The sequence below is a fragment of the Diadema setosum genome, chromosome 1 (assembly GCF_964275005.1).
Source record: "Diadema setosum chromosome 1, eeDiaSeto1, whole genome shotgun sequence".
Taxonomy (NCBI): domain Eukaryota; kingdom Metazoa; phylum Echinodermata; class Echinoidea; order Diadematoida; family Diadematidae; genus Diadema; species Diadema setosum.
This window is the reverse complement of record NC_092685.1, coordinates 40,923,173-40,944,347: the sequence shown is the minus strand read 5'-3', so window position 1 is coordinate 40,944,347 and position 21,175 is coordinate 40,923,173. Positions and strand designations below refer to the sequence as shown.

The following is a 21,175-nucleotide window of genomic DNA, read 5'->3' as shown; positions in this document are numbered from 1 at the left end:
GAATTCTTTTCAATGCAGACAATACAAATTGCTGGAGGCTGTGCACCTCATATCAAATGATACTCACATGATGGAGACAATATTCCTTTTGTTAATATCACAGTGAAAATCTTCTGCCAGTTGCATTTATCAAGATTTGCCATGGACAAAAGATGGATTTGACACAAGCTATGCCACATCATCCGACAATACACGTGGAAATGCAGAAAATGGTTCTAGGGTAATTACCTCCTGCACAATTACTATATCCCAGACCATTCCCCTGACCCTAATCCTAACCCTAATCCTAATCTTGAACCTAATCCTCACCCTAACCCAAACTCTAACCCTAAACCTAACCCTAATCTATACTCTAACCGTATTACTAATCAGCATTTAGCTGGGGGGTACTTGTCCTCGGGAGGTAATTGCCCTGATATGGCAGAAACCATCACTCCAAATTTAACCCTAATCCCACCAGGTTTTTTGAGGGACTCGAAACCACTGGGGGGCCCTTTTGGACCCCCCCTTCAGATCTCGGTCGTGGATCATGCGATCCTCACGAAAATTTGCACTACAGTAGAGGCCAATGTAATCTACAAGACTGTATAGTTAGATTTTTCAAACTTTCATTTATGTATTCTATATTAATTAATTTATGCTAATTTCTGCAAAAATAATTTGTTTGCCTATAAATAAAAAAATAAAGCTCCAAGACTTTTACTTTTTGGTGAACATATTCTTTTCAATATCCTCAACAATAATATTGAAGCACAAATTCGGCTTCATAATTATTTCTTATGTATTTTATTGTTTATTGAATTTCTTATGTATATCTATGTTTTTTCTTTTTGGTTTTGTTGTTTTTTGTCAAAATTTGTCGTAGAAACCTTTTAAAGCATAATCAGGCTAAAATAAATCATTATCAGCCATTGAAAGTAAAAATATTCATTTTCATATGAATTAATACGGTATGCCCGGGAGCAACAAATTTGGTCTCAAAAGTTGCGCGATACTTGAAAGAAAAAAGTTATAAAATGTCGTGGCGAGAGCATTCCCCCCGGTGGAAATAGGGTTAACAAAACCACTAACTTACAAAACACTACACCACTTACAAAACGAATGTTTAAACAGTTTAAACAGATTGATATTGTGCGCAGTACAGCTGTAAAGTGGATTTATAAATCTTCACACTCAGAACATACCTCCTGTGGCATACAGCCTCTTCACCTTCATGAAGTTGCACTCGGGCCTGAAAATGAGGACAGGTATGGCCTTCTTGGGTCCACACCACACGACGTTCTCATATTTCTCACTGTTACACACAAAAAGGAAGAGATAACAAAGGTACAGGTAAAGCCTGTGAAAATATGATACCCATAACCATATCACATTGGTATTTTGCAGAGAGAGAGAAGAAAGTTTTCATACAACTTTAGTACTACTGTATATGCCACATATTTAGCAAGTCTAATTTTTGTGCGAATAGAAACTTTCCAACAATTCTGTGAGTAGTTAAAGGAGAAATGTTCACATGCACATCATATTCATGTCAGGATCAGAGTTTGTATTTTTGTGTATTGTTAAATTCACAAATAGCACCCAACCTGTGAAATATATGGCATACAGCAGACACTAATAACTTATCAAAAACATCACTATATAAAAATTGAATTGCCACTCCAACAACACACACATTCATTGAACAGAATAACTGTCTAAGCTATTGGGTATCTTAATCACCCATTTTAGACTACCTGTAGTCCATAGTTTACTTGGTTGATGGCCAAAGATAATTACAGTGTATTCAATATTTCTGTTATTTTAGTTTCTTACCAGATTCAGTAAGAGCATAATACCACATGAATGGCAAACATGGACTTTGTAAAAAAAAACAATCTCTGTTGGAGCAAATAATGGCATATTTAGGCATCATTTAATCACAATGGATTGCCTACTTGAATCAGAATTACTTTGAATTGAATATGTCAAATCATAATGCAAGGGTTCAGAGCAGCAACAAAATCGTATCTTCCATTCTTTGTTAATATCACATATATTATAACGAAAAATTAACGAGATAAAAAAAAATAAAGAAGTATCATACATATAATAAAAAAGTGTATTTTTTGACTGATGATCATAAGTTGGACATCTACTGGCAAAACATTTCTTCGCCTTTTTTATCAGTCATTAGCCAATACTAAATTTCTGAAAATTTTTTGGATTATTCATGTCCATCCTGTCCCCATACCTTGATCTTCGATCATCATCGTCGTCATCATCGCTCTCTTCGCTGTCATCATCCTGGTCGTTGCTTGCATTGTCATCATTCGAAGAGTGTCCACTGTCGTAGGAGTCACGGTCCTTGTCGTCAGAGTCGCTACTCCCACACGTGACATCGGAGTCGTAATCATCATCGTTGTCAGACGATACACTGGAGGCCATGTTGGGACTCAGTGCAGGCGCATAGCTGGAATCTCGATAATCCAAGCTATTAAATGGTAAGATAATGGAAGATAACATGTTAATGTACAGTGAAGTCTGCATTATGTTCATTACATTCTGTTAAAGGCGCAGCATTTCTGGTCAGCATAACTGGTCAGTTCTGTCATTTGCATTGTTTAAGCACTTAGCCACCTGTCCTGTTACACTCTGGTCAATAGGGACTGGGAAATTAAAATGTTACAAAGTGGTACATTTATAAGTACAATGTGGGACCCATACTTTATCAACATTGCAACGCCAACTAATGTTCGGTCTTTATATTGATTATTGGCTTTCATTATAGAGTACAATGTATGTTCATCTTTAGACACAAAAAGGTAGAGGTTTCAGCATAATTTGCCTAAGAATAACAAAGTTATGGAATGCTAAAGTTTCAACCATTCTCAGAAACAGCAACAACAGGAGGAATTATATTTTGCATCAAAAATGTATCCCTGAGTTAATGGTTGAAAGAGCTTCATGTGTATATTCAAATACTTCAATATGTTAGCATATCTGACACTGTTTTGGAAAATGATGCCACTTTTTTATGACGACTTTTTCTATTAAAATTGTGGTACACAAAACAAACAATTTATACTCTGCCTAAATAGTTTCTGGTCAAAACTATGGGCCACGGTGCCTCCAATAGTATAGTTATACTCACTTTGGGTGTGCCCCCAGTGAATAACGGTAATTAATAATACTATTTTGGAGTCACCTCTACCCATAGTTTTAACCAGAAACTCTTCAATAAGGCAAAGTATAGATATAATGCGAAAATTAGAGGAAGCACTGCAATGTCCACTTGAACTATTGACCTATGCACAAATAAGATCTATTCTTTGTATCCAATTATTTTGCAGTCTTCTATCAACCTAGGAAGGGGAAGGTTATAAGTTGTTAAAATATCAACTAAAAATATCTTTTTTTGATTTTATTTTGTACACATAATGGCAGAGAAAGGTGCTTATAATACCACTGCCTGCTTCCTGTATTTTGTAGATGTGATTGATTCTAGTATCCCTGTTTTGTGAAATAGAATATTGTTTTGCTCAAAATAGTAGGCCCAGGGGCTTTAGGACTGTTAAAGTTTTAAATTGTATGATTGACACAAACTAAATATTTGAATGGAATATTTTGGCTCATTCTGAATAAAACAAAAGGGGTGTCCTAAAATGTGACCTTCTTTAGTAAGGCGTGAGAAAAACCTCGTCAGGCGTGTTATGTGTGGGAAAAAACTATGAGGCATGACTGTCACGCCCGACATGTGAAGGCTGGTTGGCCTACATAGTACCCTATCTGGGTGGTTTTAATAGTGTTATGACAGTGTTACTAGGTTTCTAGTAGATATTTCCAAATCCTATTACCCTCTTCTGTTACTGGATATGAAAATCAGAACTTTGTAAATGTGATATCAATTCATGGATCCAAGTAAGCTCAAGTGGCTAGCAGAACTGAGAACTCCCTGTATATACTAGCTAAATAATGGTCTTGTGTCACCAACCAACGCAACAGTAGAACTTGAACCCTTTACACCTTTTAAACTGTTTACTTGGGATACCGACTTACTAGCATATAAAAAATTCTATCATTTCTATGCCACAGACACTACATGTACTAGATGTAGTAACATTTCATAGCTGCAGATAAGAACTTGACACCTGTGAAGTCCAACTACAAGTACAAATGCTCTGAGTAAATTTAGACCTATCAAGCCTAGAATCCTACAGCTATGTGAGATTTTATTCAGCATAAAAGGGAATCTACAGACAGTTCTTAATTCCTGCAATTATTAATGAAAAAAATATAAATTAACCAAGGGCATAGTGTACTCAGTGCAGATTAAAATAACTATTAAAAGCAAGCTACCCATGATTACATTTTCTACAGTGCAGCTAAACACCCCATTCCCATCTAGCGGGCGGGGTTGAATATCCTGCACCATTTGCTGAAACTGAGCTTAGATGTGTGGTACAGTTGAAGGTACAAATGTATCTTGATTCTTGGTGCATAACCCCGGCGCGGGGCGCTGTTAACTCGGTACAGTATGTTGGGGTCGCTGGTGCGGTTACTTGGGGCAGAGCATTCCTGTCCATGGTTGTGTCTGGGAAGAATCATGTCTTTTACAATCGGTAGCCAACAGTTCGTGCATATGGAATAAAAGAGTTTGTGAGAATGTCTGCGGATTGATGGTGATGAAGAAAGCGCTGAAAGGCATCACATATGATATCTACGACAGGGGGTATGTCGTGTCAATAATGAGGGAGAAGATGATGCGGGTCAGCATAGTAGGGTGGCACATCCAATTACCGGACGCTTTCTTTCGTGGCTTTGAATTCCGTACTCAGAGGATGAAATTTGGGCTAAAAATAACATCACTTATTCACAGACTCCTGGAAATTACAAATTCAGCCAACTGATGTCAATTGTTCACTCCAGTTTTTAGAAAATATGCTTCAAACATAACCCTCTACAAAAGTTGTCTTTTTGCGCGGTGCAAAATCGCATTGTATTACCGGACACGATTTTCGCAATGAAATAATCGACATCTTTCGCACCTAATCCTTGCACAAGAATCACAATTTATCCCACAAATCATCATACACATTATCACTGAGCGGATGACAAAGAAAAAATTGGCAAATGAGGCTAAAATTTTGTATTTTACGGTAAAATGTCTGTCTTGAACATTTCGGACAGTTCACGGAATAAAACCTTGTGAAAAAATCGACAACTGGTTAGACTCTCACTTCTAGTTTACATGCTTTGTCTATGGGAGCTGCACGCGCGGGTGATGAGTTGCGGGCCCCTTAGCGCACAACTATTCCGCATCGTTCACGTTTGAGGACGATAGCTACAAATTTCCGATATCGATCAGTGAACTTTTGGTTCTATTGGAATCTTCAGCATTTTTCCTGTATGTGAGTGGGATTTCATAGAATTTCAGTCGTGAAATGTGATTCAAACATGCATAAATATTAGCTATCTCCAGGTGCGGGTCACTCAACTATAAATTTGAGGTAAAATGTGAATTTTTTCGTGTTTTTACATTTTTATGTGGCGTTTTTTGCGATTTCGGTCCACACAAAGTTCTGTGAGGCTAATCTACGAAGTCTCGCGCGTACAGAATGTCATTAGTACGCAAAAATGTGCGTGTCCGGTAATACCATGCGTCCGGTAATACCATGCTTGCCCCTAGGGCCCTACTTTTGAGCCCGGCGCTCTCCTCTTGAAGTGTAGGCCAATGTAATTTAACAGGTGAATGTACTTTCCCCAACAACTGAACTGTCACTTTTATAGCTGAATTGCATTTTGACCAAAGATAGGTCTGTATCTGGTCGTCAGGGATACGTTCTGCGGAGCCTGTGTCTGGCTTCACCGATCCCTCCTAACTTGTTAGGGCCAGGGGAGGAGGAGAGCGCCGATCAGGTATTCAAAGATTCCTCTGGACAGATGAATTTTCTGTCTAAGTTCTACAAATTTGCATTGTTGTTGATTGAGCATCAAAGGGTCTATCTCTAGAATCTAGTATCAATGAGTATGACGTATGTAGACTTCTATATTATAGTATTTTGTACTTGCAGTGCAAGTGTCAACTACAATTTAATATCAGAGTGATTTAATCATGTGCAGCATAGTAGTTACATCGGCCATCGCATCATCGGCCACCTGCGCCTGCTATTACAACCCATTCCCAATCCAAGCGATCTAGGGTAGAGAGTCGCGTAGCTAGGGCAGAGCAGAGTTAGCGCAGCACTGCACATCCAACCACGGGGAGGCGCGGCGGCGGGGTCGTTGGTTGTGTGCCGAAGCTGCAATCTCGCCTAGCTACTGCGCTTGGATGCAGCGATACGGGTGAACTTTGAAGAGCCACCTTCCCTTCCTTCGATCACTATAAATCGTGTACATGCTCATGTAAAGAGGCCGTGACAGAATCTAATGTTAGTAAAACAGAGAGGCTACCTTATCCATATCACATACATACCTTCTGATGTGGCTAAAACTCCTGGAATATCAAATTATCAGCGAGGCCCAGGAACGCATTCCGTTGTAAATCGTAATTTGTTGTCACGGCAATTGATGTGAGCATGCGCAGAATTCACTGCGTTTATAGCCGGCCCCCCCCCCCCCTCCCCATGTACTGTGTGTTATGTGGTACCCATATGCCACTACACCCGTACCATGCGATGATCACTGAGCTCATCAGCTCGCTCGGAGCTCGCACGGCCATACAGCCACGGGTCAACTAACGCTGCATAGCTAGCATGCTCGATCGACAGGCTGCTGTCGAATGGTCGACTATCGACTGTACGTGTCTTTCTCGATCTCCTGTTCGTGTCTTGCAACGTCACTGTTTGTATTCGTGATCGTACGAACTGAACGGAATGAAAAACAGGGACTGAAAATGTCTCTAGCAAGGCTCAAGTTTGACATTATACCAGCATCGTGTTCGCATGTTTCAAGTGTGATCTTTCTTCACGGATCTGGTGAGGATTTGCAGTGTATAAAAACTAACGTGACACTGACAGTGATGAGAACGTCTTTAGCTTTGGCATACAATATTTGTACCAACGCTGTTTTGTTATTATAAAAACTGTACAAGGGCCTAATGTTAGTTTACTGTTACTGTTTAGTCTAGTGTTAGAATTCTCAAGACCGAGTCTGGGTGTACACAGCTGCATGCAGTTCAGTCACTTCGCCATCCATCACGACCAACAAACGAGTGAATGTCTCTTAGATTTAGATTGCTATCTATTGCATAAACAGATAACATTTGTACTTTACGAAACTACGCACTGCCCACTGTTCTTCAATGTTCTTGGAAGAATCATACTTTTTCGCTCTTCAAAACTACAAAGTAGACTCTAGCCTCTCTGGGTGCGTTCGAGCGCTCTCCTAACACCTAAAGCGAACTGTACCGTACCGAACCCGCGCCAGAGGAGCGCTCGAACGCTCCTAAAGTGTACCGTACCATATAGGCCTACTGTACCGAGCCAAAACTAAAAGTGGACCACTTCCCGATGTGCTCCAAAAGCGTACCAAAAGCGTACCAAAAGTTCGCTGTCAAAGCATGTGCGTATCATACGTCACAATGCAAATACATCATTCTCTTTGTTCGGGACAGGTGTAAGTATAGTTCAAGCGCCAGGTGCATGACATTCTTGCTACAAAAATGTGTAAAACAACTTGTGAGGTACGCTTTCTCTACAGAGGCTAGACGCTCGAACGCTTCAAATCTGACAGTCACACAGTTCGGTATGCTTTGGTTCGCTTTAGAGCGCTCGAACGCACCCTCTGAGTCTAATAAGTTGAATGTCCAGACTGGACTAGAATCGAGACACTATGTTTGGGGTTGTGTTTGTGTTGCTGTTGTATGTGGTGTGTGCGTGAGTGCCTGCATGTGTGTGTGGGCGTGTGCATGTGTGTGAGGTTGTGTGTTTGAATAGAATAAGGTGGTGAAAAATGCGGTTTTATATAAAAACAGTAGTGAAAGAATTCTAGAGAGAAATGATGGGGAAAGTGGGAAATGAATGAAGCATTAGTAAAAATGCAAACCTTGGAAATATTTTTATTATTAAATAAAACAATTATAAAATAGACAAAAGCAAATAAAGCAAAAAAGAAAGATTGAAAACAAAAAAGCAATGATAATTGAATAATAAGATGAGAGATGAATCAAAACTGAATGAAAGGAAAGATGAATAGGAAAGAAAGAAAGAAATATAAAGGAAAATAAAAAAAATACAACATAAAAAACAGATTAAGATACTGGAGTGGGAAGAATATAAAAGGTTGATGGAGGGAAATGACCAGAAGAAATAAATAAAAAAAAAAAAAGATATAGGCAAAGAATTGAGATTGAATAGGAAATTGAGAAAAGTCGGACAAATAAGAGGAAGCCCACAAAGAATGGAAGGAAAGGGAAAAATTGAATATGTGAAAAATTAAAGAAAATGATAAAGAAAGAAGAGAAAGAGAAAGATTGAATTTAATAAAGGGATGCACAGAGGTACGCTCAGCTGCTCTGTAAAACCATTTCAGCAAAACTTGGTTGAAGAAAAGGGAAGAACAAATTTTAGCTTTTCAAAGACACCATAGATAGAGCCGCTGTGATCGCTACATTCAGATTAAATGATTGCCCCAAAAATGGGGGGGGGGGGGGGGGGGGGAGGCTCAAATGCATACGATTCATGCGTGTAGTATGTATACAGAGTGTGTGCGCACATGCTAGTGGAGCTGGCTGTACGGCCAGTATAAGCAGCGTCACGGACTGATTTGCTGAGCGCCCACCACACCCCAAGCTTCTTTAAACTGCCCTAGAGAACATAGCAATTTTCCATCAAGAGACTTTGCAGATAAATTCCTGAGTTTGTCTGATATCCCACAATTTATGAACGTTTTAGATGCCATCCAACAATATTTCACAATTGTATTGAGGCTGGCATAAAGAACAGATGATTCTGCAAATTGCGCATGCCTAATGCGTACTCGTGTACAATCCTGTTGCAGATGGCCTGCCGGTACAATTATATGTGGTCCGGCACAATGCAGCAGCTGGGGAGTAGTAGCGAGGGAGCAGTGACTCGGAAATAGTTGTGCGAGATCTTGCAAAAACATCTGGCAGCGTTTTAGCAACAATTATTTATTTATTTTTTTTTTTTTATTGCCGTATTTCACTCACAGTGACATTGTTACAAAGCTGAAACATGATAATAGATGTCTGTTGCATAAGATATCATTTTAAGGTCATGATCAAGTGAATCAAGTTGTGGTTGCATGCATAGTACATGCTTGAGTGCGTTGTCAAGACATTGCTTGTCCTCAAAGATGGTGTCAAAATTAGTAGTTGGGTAAGTTGTGACGTCAGTGCATAAAGTCTATAGATATAGAGGGCAGTGTAGGCAGCCACAAACGTGTAGTTGTATCCACGGCATGACCCAAGACCAAGTCTTGATATGCATGGCTGGATTCATCACCCTGCCACACATGTGTTACTGAATGCCTGAGAGGCTGCAGGATACAGCTGCAGTACATCAAATTCAAAATGCACCACAAAGAAAATAACTATGGCAACAGCTAAAGCCACACTAGCAAAACTTCAATAATTGAATAAGGTTATCCACAATTAACTTTGAGAATGCTTCCCAAAATTTGCTCTCCTGTTAGTGCTGAAAGCCAAACTTCCTGAAGTTTCAGTTCTCGATAATTTCTCAAAGATTTTTATTGGTCACTAATATTCAGTAAGTAATGGCATCATGTGCAATGAAGAAGAAATCATGCACTATCTGACAGCTTCCAGAGACACTCTGTAAACAGGAAGTAGACTGGTCACATGACAAACTTCACAAAGTTACAGCTACATGTGTTCAGAATGAGATTGCACAAACATTGATAAAAATTTTGCACGAGATCACAAAACTTCCCAAGTTTTTGTCAATTTTTGGGAAGTTTCGTAAGAAGTTTTGGGGATCTTTGCATTCAGACTGGTTAAACTTTAAAACTAAACTTTGAGAGGTTTTTGTCAGTGTGACCATTACTAATGTAAACCTCCCCCTGTTCTAGGCTCCACAACCCCTGCTTAATGGTATTATTTACCATTGGAAGCAGTGATTTAAGAAATTTTTGAATTATCACATTTTAGGCATATTTGTTTTGTTAGTTAGTTATATCACAAAACATCCTACCATGTAAAATTTCACAGTAAAGCCTGAAATATAAGGAATTGATCACTATTTTTTCTTGAACCGTGTAGATGTTTATTTACAAGAAACAATTTATTATAACTATTGTTCACATTTTGTATATTTAACAATACTTTACATTAACATTTGTACAGTGGTTTCTATCCCGAATTCACATTTTAGAACAGTTTTGAAGCACTAAAGCTGGGTTTTTGTTTCATCTGCAAATGCAAATGGTGTGATATCTGTCAATCAGGATGTTAATCTTGTTTTCTTTATTTGTGTCCTCTTTCTACTTTCATTGTTTGCATTTCTCCTTTGACAGGTGATACTGCTGATGGCTTGCAAGATTGGCTCTCCAGTATACTTGGGAGGAGGTTTTCATTCTCCAAAGCCAGAACAATATTCCCAACAGCACCACTAAGGTAAGGGGTACCTACCTTGTATCTTTGCATGGACCAAGTGAGCACAGATCCTGGTGATCAAATTAGTTATTTGTATGTTGAGTTGGCTTTTATTGCAACTGGTTGACAAATTGCCCTTCATAATCTTATTTTGACAAGAAGAAAAAAAAATTGTGTTAACTGACATACATGCATGGCACTGATTAAAAATAAAAATGTCTTAAAGGGAGAACCAAAAGTTAGCACATGTGCTAGCAGAGAATGGTTCTCACATATTTTCCTATCGATGTATTAAATAACTAGAGAAGCACTCTGAGAGCGCAGACCTCCACCAAGCATGCAGCTCATTTCCACCAATGAACTTGTTCTTCCATAGAGATATCGGTGATTTCCACCCTTACGTACTTATATATAGCATTGTGTGCTGAAAGCCACCCGATTTCCCAATATAGAAGCCTTTGTTACGTCATAAACCTTCAGCTGCACGGTGCGCCTCGCCCTAGCAGAAACTAGAGCACGCACTTTAGTGCGCGCATGCAAACCTCAAATACGTGCAGCCTGAACTCCCAAGTTCATTGACCCTACCTGCCAAAATATCAATAATCCTTCATAAATTCCCCCAGAATTCTCGGATCACTACCAAAAGTTAATCGTTTGTTACTTGTGTGATTCTCAACCTTTCCTGCAAGTTTCATCCCAGTCCGTTAACTACTTTCTGAGTTATTTTGCACACGGACAAACTAACTAACAAACAAACAAACCAACGGTAACGAAAACATAATCTCCTCCCTTGGCGGAGGTAAAAATCGGAACATAGTGTGGAACTGCAAATTTATTTCATTATCAAACTTAAACTTTTATCATCACTCTTTAGATTTTGATGAAATGATAGTGTTTATTAGAGGAATCAAGCTAAGATTGGGAAGTTTTCTATCTCTTTTTTCTTTTAATTTTCAATCTCTTTGTCTAGACCCTACACGCCAATGATGGGGGCCCCAAGTGATGTCTGGTTCGACCGGAGGAAGATCGCCCCAAATGTCCCAGAGGATCTCGAGACCATCAATCCCATGTGTGAGGAGATTGGGAAACTCATCCAGCAGGAGGTAGACCAGGGGGTTCCCAAGAACAAGATAATCCTAGGTATAGTATGTTAGACGAATGTATATCCTTTCAACTTGACCACCTCCCATACAATTTTGGAAGGGCTGCTAGCTCTCTCATCATCAGTGCAAGACTCGAGTCACCCAAATCTAACCATCTCACTCTGATAAACAAATCCTCATCCCGAGACCCCTGTTACGACCAAAATCACTCTGAGAATGATCGCACAAAAGAAACAATCAACTAATGTTCAGGCGGTTTATTAGGGAGTTTTCGATTGGGTGAACGAGAAGGACGTGCCGCCGAGCGCAACCGTACGTCAAGGCGTCACGTCTGTACATTGACCCGCTGCTAAAACACATTTCGATTTCGGGCGCCGGCGTCACGTCTCGTGGCGTGTGCAGGAGGCAACCAGGCCCAGTGCCTTGCGTGCATATAAGCGGAATTTGTGACTCGTTTCTGTACTTGTAATATTTATTTTGTCTTTGACTAGATGCGTATCCTGGGAGGAATTATGTGGATTTTAAAACATGATGTATGGTAAGACTACTAGGCAAATGCACTGCTGCACTAGCTAGGCCAAAAGCACCAAAATCTGTTTGCGTACAGCATTACGTGTAAATGGATGTGTGGGACTACGGTAGGCAGTTGCAAAGTGCAAAACAGTGAAAACGGGCAAATAAAGTAGGTACCAGAGGCTGTAGTTTGTATGTCAGCGCTGCTGCTGTGACGTATCAAGATCATAAGCTTTCATGTAATTAGAATATAAATATTCTCTCGAAAGAAAAAGGAAAACAGGTGAACTGAGCACGGATTTCCCGAGAGTCATCGTGCTCTTTCGCACGATACCCGAGAGGAGTGTGACGTCATAGCAAGGGTGGGTTGAGCGCGGCGCAACCGATTTGGGTGGACGGTGATAACCGGGGTTAACGCGTTCGAAATTTGTGCGATGAGCCGAGGGTCGACGCTCGCGCATGCGCAGTACGTAAAAACTACGTCATAACAGGGTGACGCCTGGCTCAACGTGCAAATCGAAAAGTCCCTATTAACAGTGATATTGTGGGTACAGACTCGTAATCGATTTTCACATCAGTACAATAATGATCAATAGAAACAATTATAAATCGGTAGTGGAATCACTTACACGTATTGCATGCAATATCCCTGGAAATCAAATAATTCTTTGAAAATGTCCAGATGCGATGTTCGATGCACAGATGAATGATTCCTCCAACGTAAATCCAGAGGCACTTGTTGCAATAATCCACGTTATAGATCCGGGGTAAAATCCACGATATATGTCCACGGCGAAAGGTGCAGAATCCAAACGTTATGACGACCATGTCCAGTTGATGCGTTGAATGATGATTCACTTTATAATGTCCAGCAAGGAATCCAGCCCGTCACGGCTTTGCCGTAATAATGTCCGTTGACACTAAAATATGGAGTCTATCTCCAATGTAGGCAAATTAATTCTCTGCAGGCAAAATGTCTTCCAGGCCTTATCTCCACAAACACAGTTTGTATAGCAGGTCAGCAGGTAACACAGGACTGACTATAACAAGTCGCTTCAAAGCCAGAAGTGACGTAACTCTCAGAGCAGAGGTGTTGGGTACTCTGCCTACTGCAGAATTTCTCCGGCTTATATACTATCCATTCACCCCTTTCTTGAACATTCTGTAATTTTCTCCAACCTGGGGCCACATACTTGTATACTAGCAAGTTCAAGACTGTTCCAGAAATCCTAGATGACTCACTGCCTAACTATGTGCATAACAGCCTACCAAAAATAACTACCAATCACATTGGGCTACAGGGACAGTGCCTCACTCAGCCAAATATGTAAGCACTTCCCAGAACATTCTGGAATGGGTGAAATCATTCTAGATTGAGTGAGCTATTATGTATTTCCTGTCACATGCATGTACTGTAGTTACATTGTATACCACGTAGAAAATTCTCCACTGATCTGGTCAGCCTGTATGTACTATATCTATATCATATAGAATGTTCTCCATTAGTCTGGTCCACCTGTGTACATACACATTAAAACAACCATGTATACAGTACATCATACGTGTACATAACTATTAGTGTGTACATTTGTGACACCCCCAAAATAACAACAACAAAAAAGGATAAAAGAAAACATTCTCCAAAATTTCTGATAATCCAAACATTCTACCTGCCCAAGCCAAAAGTTTCAAAACTATCCTGCAGGCGCACCCACTCAATGTGCAGGCATTTGTTGAAATTGTGACTGAAGTATTCAGGAGCATGCAACATTTAACCCGTTGAGGATGGTTTGATTTTTCTACAACATGCATTTCCCATAGACACTTGCCCGAGTATACTCGGGACTCGTCCTCAATGGGTTAAAATGTAAACTTGTCAAAGCTTCTACCAATATACCATAGAAGGGGGGGGGGGGGCACGACCTTCAACCCCCCTTGAAACTTTAATTCAAGGTTGGCAGTGCTGAATTTTCTTTCTTTCTTTCTTCTCTGTTATTCAAAAACATCTCGACGGAAGAATTTCATGAATTTGAATAACAAAGCAGTACCCGCTGCATGCTATAAGGATTAGAACCAACACTTGCTGTCGGGCGAAAGCTCGGTGGTCTAGTGGAGATGACGCCTGTCCGGTGATCAGGAGGTCGTAGGTTCGAATCCTGCTCGAGTATGTACGCCCATGATTTTTTATCATGGCTACTACTAAAACACTGATCAATTCAGTGCTTATTTACGTCGATGTAGGGCAATTTGTCAATCAGTTGCAATGAAAACATCTCGACGGAAGAATTTCATGAATTTGAATAACAAAGCAGTACCCGCTGCATGCTATAAGGATTAGAACCAACACTTGCTGTCGGGCGAAAGCTCGGTGGTCTAGTGGAGATGACGCCTGTCCGGTGATCAGGAGGTCGTAGGTTCGAATCCTGCTCGAGTATGTACGCCCATGATTTTTTATCATGGCTACTACTAAAACACTGATCAATTCAGTGCTTATTTACGTCGATGTAGGGCAATTTGTCAATCAGTTGCAATGAAAACATCTCGACGGAAGAATTTCATGAATTTGAATAACAAAGCAGTACCCGCTGCATGCTATAAGGATTAGAACCAACACTTGCTGTCGGGCGAAAGCTCGGTGGTCTAGTGGAGATGACGCCTGTCCGGTGATCAGGAGGTCGTAGGTTCGAATCCTGCTCGAGTATGTACGCCCATGATTTTTTATCATGGCTACTACTAAAACACTGATCAATTCAGTGCTTATTTACGTCGATGTAGGGCAATTTGTCAATCAGTTGCAATGAAAACATCTCGACGGAAGAATTTCATGAATTTGAATAACAAAGCAGTACCCGCTGCATGCTATAAGGATTAGAACCAACACTTGCTGTCGGGCGAAAGCTCGGTGGTCTAGTGGAGATGACGCCTGTCCGGTGATCAGGAGGTCGTAGGTTCGAATCCTGCTCGAGTATGTACGCCCATGATTTTTTATCTTGGCTACTACTAAAACACTGATCAATTCAGTGCTTATTTACGTCGATGTAGGGCAATTTGTCAATCAGTTGCAATGAAAACATCTCGACGGAAGAATTTCATGAATTTGAATAACAAAGCAGTACCCGCTGCATGCTATAAGGATTAGAACCAACACTTGCTGTCGGGCGAAAGCTCGGTGGTCTAGTGGAGATGACGCCTGTCCGGTGATCAGGAGGTCGTAGGTTCGAATCCTGCTCGAGTATGTACGCCCATGATTTTTTATCATGGCTACTACTAAAACACTGATCAATTCAGTGCTTATTTACGTCGATGTAGGGCAATTTGTCAATCAGTTGCAATGAAAACATCTCGACGGAAGAATTTCATGAATTTGAATAACAAAGCAGTACCCGCTGCATGCTATAAGGATTAGAACCAACACTTGCTGTCGGGCGAAAGCTCGGTGGTCTAGTGGAGATGACGCCTGTCCGGTGATCAGGAGGTCGTAGGTTCGAATCCTGCTCGAGTATGTACGCCCATGATTTTTTATCATGGCTACTACTAAAACACTGATCAATTCAGTGCTTATTTACGTCGATGTAGGGCAATTTGTCAATCAGTTGCAATGAAAACATCTCGACGGAAGAATTTCATGAATTTGAATAACAAAGCAGTACCCGCTGCATGCTATAAGGATTAGAACCAACACTTGCTGTCGGGCGAAAGCTCGGTGGTCTAGTGGAGATGACGCCTGTCCGGTGATCAGGAGGTCGTAGGTTCGAATCCTGCTCGAGTATGTACGCCCATGATTTTTTATCATGGCTACTACTAAAACACTGATCAATTCAGTGCTTATTTACGTCGATGTAGGGCAATTTGTCAATCAGTTGCAATGAAAACATCTCGACGGAAGAATTTCATGAATTTGAATAACAAAGCAGTACCCGCTGCATGCTATAAGGATTAGAACCAACACTTGCTGTCGGGCGAAAGCTCGGTGGTCTAGTGGAGATGACGCCTGTCCGGTGATCAGGAGGTCGTAGGTTCGAATCCTGCTCGAGTATGTACGCCCATGATTTTTTATCATGGCTACTACTAAAACACTGATCAATTCAGTGCTTATTTACGTCGATGTAGGGCAATTTGTCAATCAGTTGCAAAATTCTTCTCTGTTGTTGTAGTATTGGCACCAAATTACTTTCATTACCAGTTCACATTGTGGGGTAGCTTGGCTTTATTCAGGCCACTGAAATATGGCAGTTGAGTTCCAAGCATGGAACTCTACGTGATATACAATTTAGGGGTCTGGTGGGATCATGGGTTGCACTGGAGAGTGATAACTTGCGGCTGTAGCAGAGTGAGAGGGGGTGTGCTAATGAAGGTCACCCTGTAACCTTCAGCCAGGGACTGGGAATACTTTACACTTCTTCACATTATTCTTGCTACAATGTATATTTATGTGAGTGCTTTTGTATTACTGGTGTTTGGATGAACATGGTATCAGCTGATAAAATCTTTTTCAGCTTTCTCACATCTGTTAGTATAATATTTTACTGAATCTTTCTCTATTCATATTCATGAATGTAATGTAAGCCAAATCATCTTTGTTTTGTTTGAGTTAAATTCATTCTTCTAGGTATTGAAAAATGTCTGAATATCGTCAAGTCAGTGATTAAAGAAATTTAAAGTCATGTCTTAATTGTTGTACTAGGAGTTGCCAGCACAGTGGGATTCAAGTGTTTGAATTGATTCATTACAAGCTTCAGGTACTAACTAGGCCTCCTAACAAAATTGATGTACATGTATGAATGTGCTGGAGGCTTATCTACTTGCTTGTACAAAGCTAGCCAACCTTCTTTGGTTGTGTACTATTCCCCTGACCCACACCCGTATGGTGTTCAATTGATAAAGTGAATAAGTGAATAAGCATTCAGTAAAGTAAGTGTTGTGTAGTAGTCTGTTTAGGCACTGTGACAAAGACTTCAATGAAGAAATTATGATACTTCACAATACTTGCTAAGGTTGAAGGCGGGAGAAATTCTGCATACTGAAATGTTAGACGTATATAGCTGACTCTTGCAGGGATGCCAACCAATACGATTTTATAATTAGTATAATAAACAGTGTGAAATGTGATAATACAATATTGCCTCTTGAAAGTCCAACTTTTCATCTTTCAAATAAAAAATATGGAGCCTATGTAAACCACATCATATAGAAAGATATACCAATAAATTCCAACAGCTCCTACAAAAACGTTGAAAGATGAGCCTAAATAGGCCGGAAATATACATTTTATGGATGCTTTACAATTTTCTCATCAATGTTGATAAAGTAGCAACATTTTACATGCCTGTTCATACTAGGGAAACCTTTTTTTTTTTTTTCTTTTTTTTTTTTCTACATTTCACTGGCCCAGGTCAGACAGGTTAGTTTCCTCTCAAAAATATGAATTTTTAGGATATTCCATCTGTTTTTTACGTCAAGAAGTTGGCATCTCTGCTTTTGTGTACACTTCTATGCTATACCACACTACAATGAAAAATGCTACATGTACCCTGCAATATGCTGAAGAAGAAGCCTGTCTACTGTCTTGCATGTTGATGTCATCCATTTTTATTTCCATAGGAGGATTTTCCATGGGTGGCTGCCTTGCTCTTCATGTCGCCTACAGGTTTCAGAGGGAACTCGCTGGGGTCTTCGCCTTATCTTCATTCTTAAATGACAACTCCATAGTTTACAAGGTATTGTATCTGAACTGATATCTCACTCCATTTTGTTCTTATGCACTGGTGCTCATAATGTTAATAAGTGACAATCAAAATCACAGAGTAGCAAGAGACCTCAAACACTAGTATCAAAGCTCAATAGAAGTTTATAAGTGATACTTCATAACACAATGTTTATTTCATCATTTGTCCAGAGAAATAGGACATACTTACTTCAGTTCATGGAAAGATGTTGCATGCAGCTCAAACACAACCAAGGAAGGCAGCTATAGATAGTGAGAGTGCACTGTCTTTTTTTTTCAGACAACTGATACAAGTTAATATGAAGACTTGGAAAGCAGTATACTATCTGATGCCCACAGCAGTTTGGTTGTCAAACTTTGCAACAAATTGTGAGATTTGGAGAAAACAAGTAGGTTTTTACCCTGTGTGTATTACTCACTTTTAATTTTGCTATACATCTTTTGGGAATTCAACAGAGAACATGAAAATATTGTAGTTTGACACGACTGCTAGTTTGGTTGACATGTGACAGCATTCAACTCGCAGTTGTGCTGTAGGGATAACCTAATGCATGTACATCCTTCATCTTAAAACAAATGGGAGGTGACTTCAGCATTCAAAGAATATATTTGAAAAGTGAAGTGAACAAATATTGTTTTTTTTTCCCCTTTTGCCAAACCTAATGCCAACAGAAGTTTGACATGATTTGTTCTTCTACATTGTACTGTATTTGAGTGACAGATTGTGAAAAGTGGCAGAATTTTGCAAAAAAAAAAAAAAGTGGCTAAGCACTACTCAGAGGAGCATGAGCAGACGTCTTCTTCCACAAGATCCCTGCCTGAAATGAATGCCCAGGAGGTTGTATGATGCACTTCACTTCCTCAAAATGTTTTGTCTTTTGTGGACAGGACTTGGCAGGAGCTAGTGCAGAGGTGAAACCTCCTCTGTTTGCGTGCCATGGGGAGCGGGACGAACTGGTGCTGCATCAGTGGGGCGTTTCCACGACGACAAAGTTGCAGGAGGGAGGAGTGGATGTCCAGTTTCACTCGCATCCTAGACTATGCCACGAGATGAACAGAGAAGAGCTTGAGAAATTGCAGGCATGGATAGAAGACAGGCTGTCGTCGTCATGACAACAGAGAGCATCAGGATTTAGACGTTAGGTACATTTTGGTAAAAATATTGGACATGAGTTCAATTGTAAGGTACTAGAATGAAAGGTATTCCATAATGTTGCTTGAATTTCAACTCTTCATCTTCAGTTCGTGACTTTGATTTTGAGCTATGAATGACATAATAGTTACATTAACATGACTGTGGACATTTCACTGGAATGACAAAATTTTGGTTCGGAATGACACACGAAATAAAGAGAATATTGTTTGATGTCACTCAGGCCACCTGGGATCTTTAGTCTTGATGACTATTAACAAAAAAAGAAGTAAAAATTAATATGTGTGGATACTTGTAGTGTCTGCCTGAAGTAACTTTAATTGCTGCAATTTGCACGTTAAATTGCAGTACACTGATCAAAATTGTTTGCGAGGACTAGACAAGCACAGCCTCTTTTATTCATGGCGTGTTTGATTATACCCCACCTATACATAGTGTGTATGGCATTATATAGGAATCAGTCTTGAGTTCGGGTGGACAGGTGGTCGGTCTGTTGAAATCTCTTGTGGATCAAATAACTCCATCATTTTTTGAGCAATTGACCTGAAATTTGGCATGTGTGACCACTATCATATGTACATACCTACCAACTGTTCAGTTTTGATCTGAATATTCAGATATTTCACTGAAAGAAAATGCATTAATTTCAGTGTGTTCTGATTTTTGGAAGTACAGTGTATCTGTTAATGGTAAAGTATACAAAATTTATGAAGGTTCAGATTTTTGAATAATTTTTCTTTGTTTGTTCAGATTTATTAAGTCTCAGGGTTGGCAGGTATGTATGTAGATGTCCAAGACATTTGTTATTGCATTGCCATGGTTATGGCAAATTTTCATAGAAAATCATAGAATGTTGTGGATTTAACTACTCTCTGTTGTAAAGCAATTCAGTTGAAATTCAGCACAAGTGATTATAAATGTAATGTGTAGTTGTGCAAGACTTTTTGTGAGTGTTAAGAAATCTAGCAGCTTTTATACATATTGTTGCGGTCGTCTCTCTTGGCTGCCATCATACTTGTCTCGTCATATACACCCACCTCACCCTTGTCTCCCTGATGCCTGCCTGCCTTTGCTTCTTCTGCCAGGGTCCATGTGGTAGCAGGGGACGAAACCATGGGGTCACTGAGCCAGTCATTAGACCTATTTAGGGCAAATCTACTGTAAAAGTGGATATTTTCGCGCGACTAATTTTTCGCGTTTAACCGGGTAAGAAGAGTTTCGCATGTTTTTAATTCCGCGGAATCAAGACATCAACTACTGGGACATATGGCATGCAAAAATTTTCGCGTGTTTTTATTTTCACGCTAGCTTCTGGTTGCGCGAAATGCGCAAAAATTTCCACAACTACAGTAATTTGTACATTTAGTATTTGGGGATCATAAAGTATGCAGTATTGATTTTGTCAGGTTGTCAGGTCCGAGCGATTTCTTATAGATCCTCGAAATAGCTATTTACAGGACGGATCCCGAAAACGTAGTTCACAGTCCTAGTGTGACACGGGGTCGTTTCCATCAAAGGATATGATGTTGAAGTGGAGGGAAGTTCAGATTTGTATCAAAGTGTGCAAATGTCACAATGGCTGTAGTACAGGAGTAGTCCGCAAATTATGTTTTTCACACAAATGAGAACTCAGAGAAGAGATTTACCTTTAAATTCAAAGTAAAACAAAGGATTAACAATTTATGAACTCCTTTAACAAGACCATTTTATTGCCACTGTCACAATTACATTGTTTTCTGGTGTAACAACCATTTAGGTACTAATCCTTATAAAGCAATTTTCTGTACCTTGCATATGGGATATTACTCATTTAGACTGCTTGCTGTACGCAATTAACAGCTTTTAGAGGCTGTTAACTATTAGACCACTCACCATAGTAAACCTCCTTCCCTCTCCGCTGTTCACGCGAGTGATCTCTCTGTATATATGCACATAAATTATAATGGACGTGGAAGTATTAAAGCACTCAATGCAGACCGAAAGTGTGTGCATTGAATGAAAAATGGTGATTGATGCGGATAATGTACTTATTTGATGAAGTGAAAAATCCCTATTTCTGAAAATAAGACATTAGATTTGACCTATGACCATTGTCATTGAGGAAAAAAAATGCAAAATTATATGTA

At 39.8% G+C, this 21,175-nt stretch overlaps 2 protein-coding genes across 2 annotated transcripts in view; one reads left to right on the top strand and one right to left on the bottom strand.

The window, feature by feature from the left end:
• The window catches only part of LOC140236690 (tubulin polyglutamylase TTLL5-like), a 119,510-nt gene extending 117,042 nt beyond the window's left edge, over window positions 1-2,468 (bottom strand). The window contains exons 1-2 of the mRNA XM_072316648.1: window positions 2,234-2,468; window positions 1,185-1,294 (exon numbers count right to left, since the gene is read on the bottom strand). Of these exons, the coding sequence (XP_072172749.1) occupies window positions 1,185-1,294; window positions 2,234-2,427 (304 nt within the window). The 5' untranslated portion in view covers window positions 2,428-2,468. The remainder of the gene's footprint in view (window positions 1-1,184; window positions 1,295-2,233) is intronic.
• A 4,322-nt stretch (window positions 2,469-6,790) lies between these two features.
• Window positions 6,791-21,051, top strand: LOC140230543 (lysophospholipase-like protein 1). Its single transcript, XM_072310690.1, has 5 exons — window positions 6,791-6,956; window positions 10,477-10,576; window positions 11,526-11,695; window positions 17,773-17,888; window positions 18,785-21,051. The coding sequence occupies exons 1-5, from the start codon at window positions 6,875-6,877 to the stop codon at window positions 19,007-19,009; spliced, it is 693 nt and encodes a 230-aa protein (XP_072166791.1). The 5' UTR covers window positions 6,791-6,874; the 3' UTR covers window positions 19,010-21,051.
• Window positions 21,052-21,175: the final 124 nt, after the last annotated feature.

What these genes read in the sequence shown, in the direction of transcription:
- LOC140230543 (XM_072310690.1), top strand. Translation starts at nt 6,875, where the DNA reads ATGTCTCTAGCAAGGCTCAAGTTTGACATTATACCAGCATCGTGTTCG. An exon ending in GATCTTTCTTCACGGATCTG is followed by an intron (nt 6,957 to 10,476) that starts GTGAGGATTTGC and finishes CTCCTTTGACAG; the next exon opens with GTGATACTGCTGATGGCTTG. An exon ending in TTCCCAACAGCACCACTAAG is followed by an intron (nt 10,577 to 11,525) that starts GTAAGGGGTACC and finishes CTCTTTGTCTAG; the next exon opens with ACCCTACACGCCAATGATGG.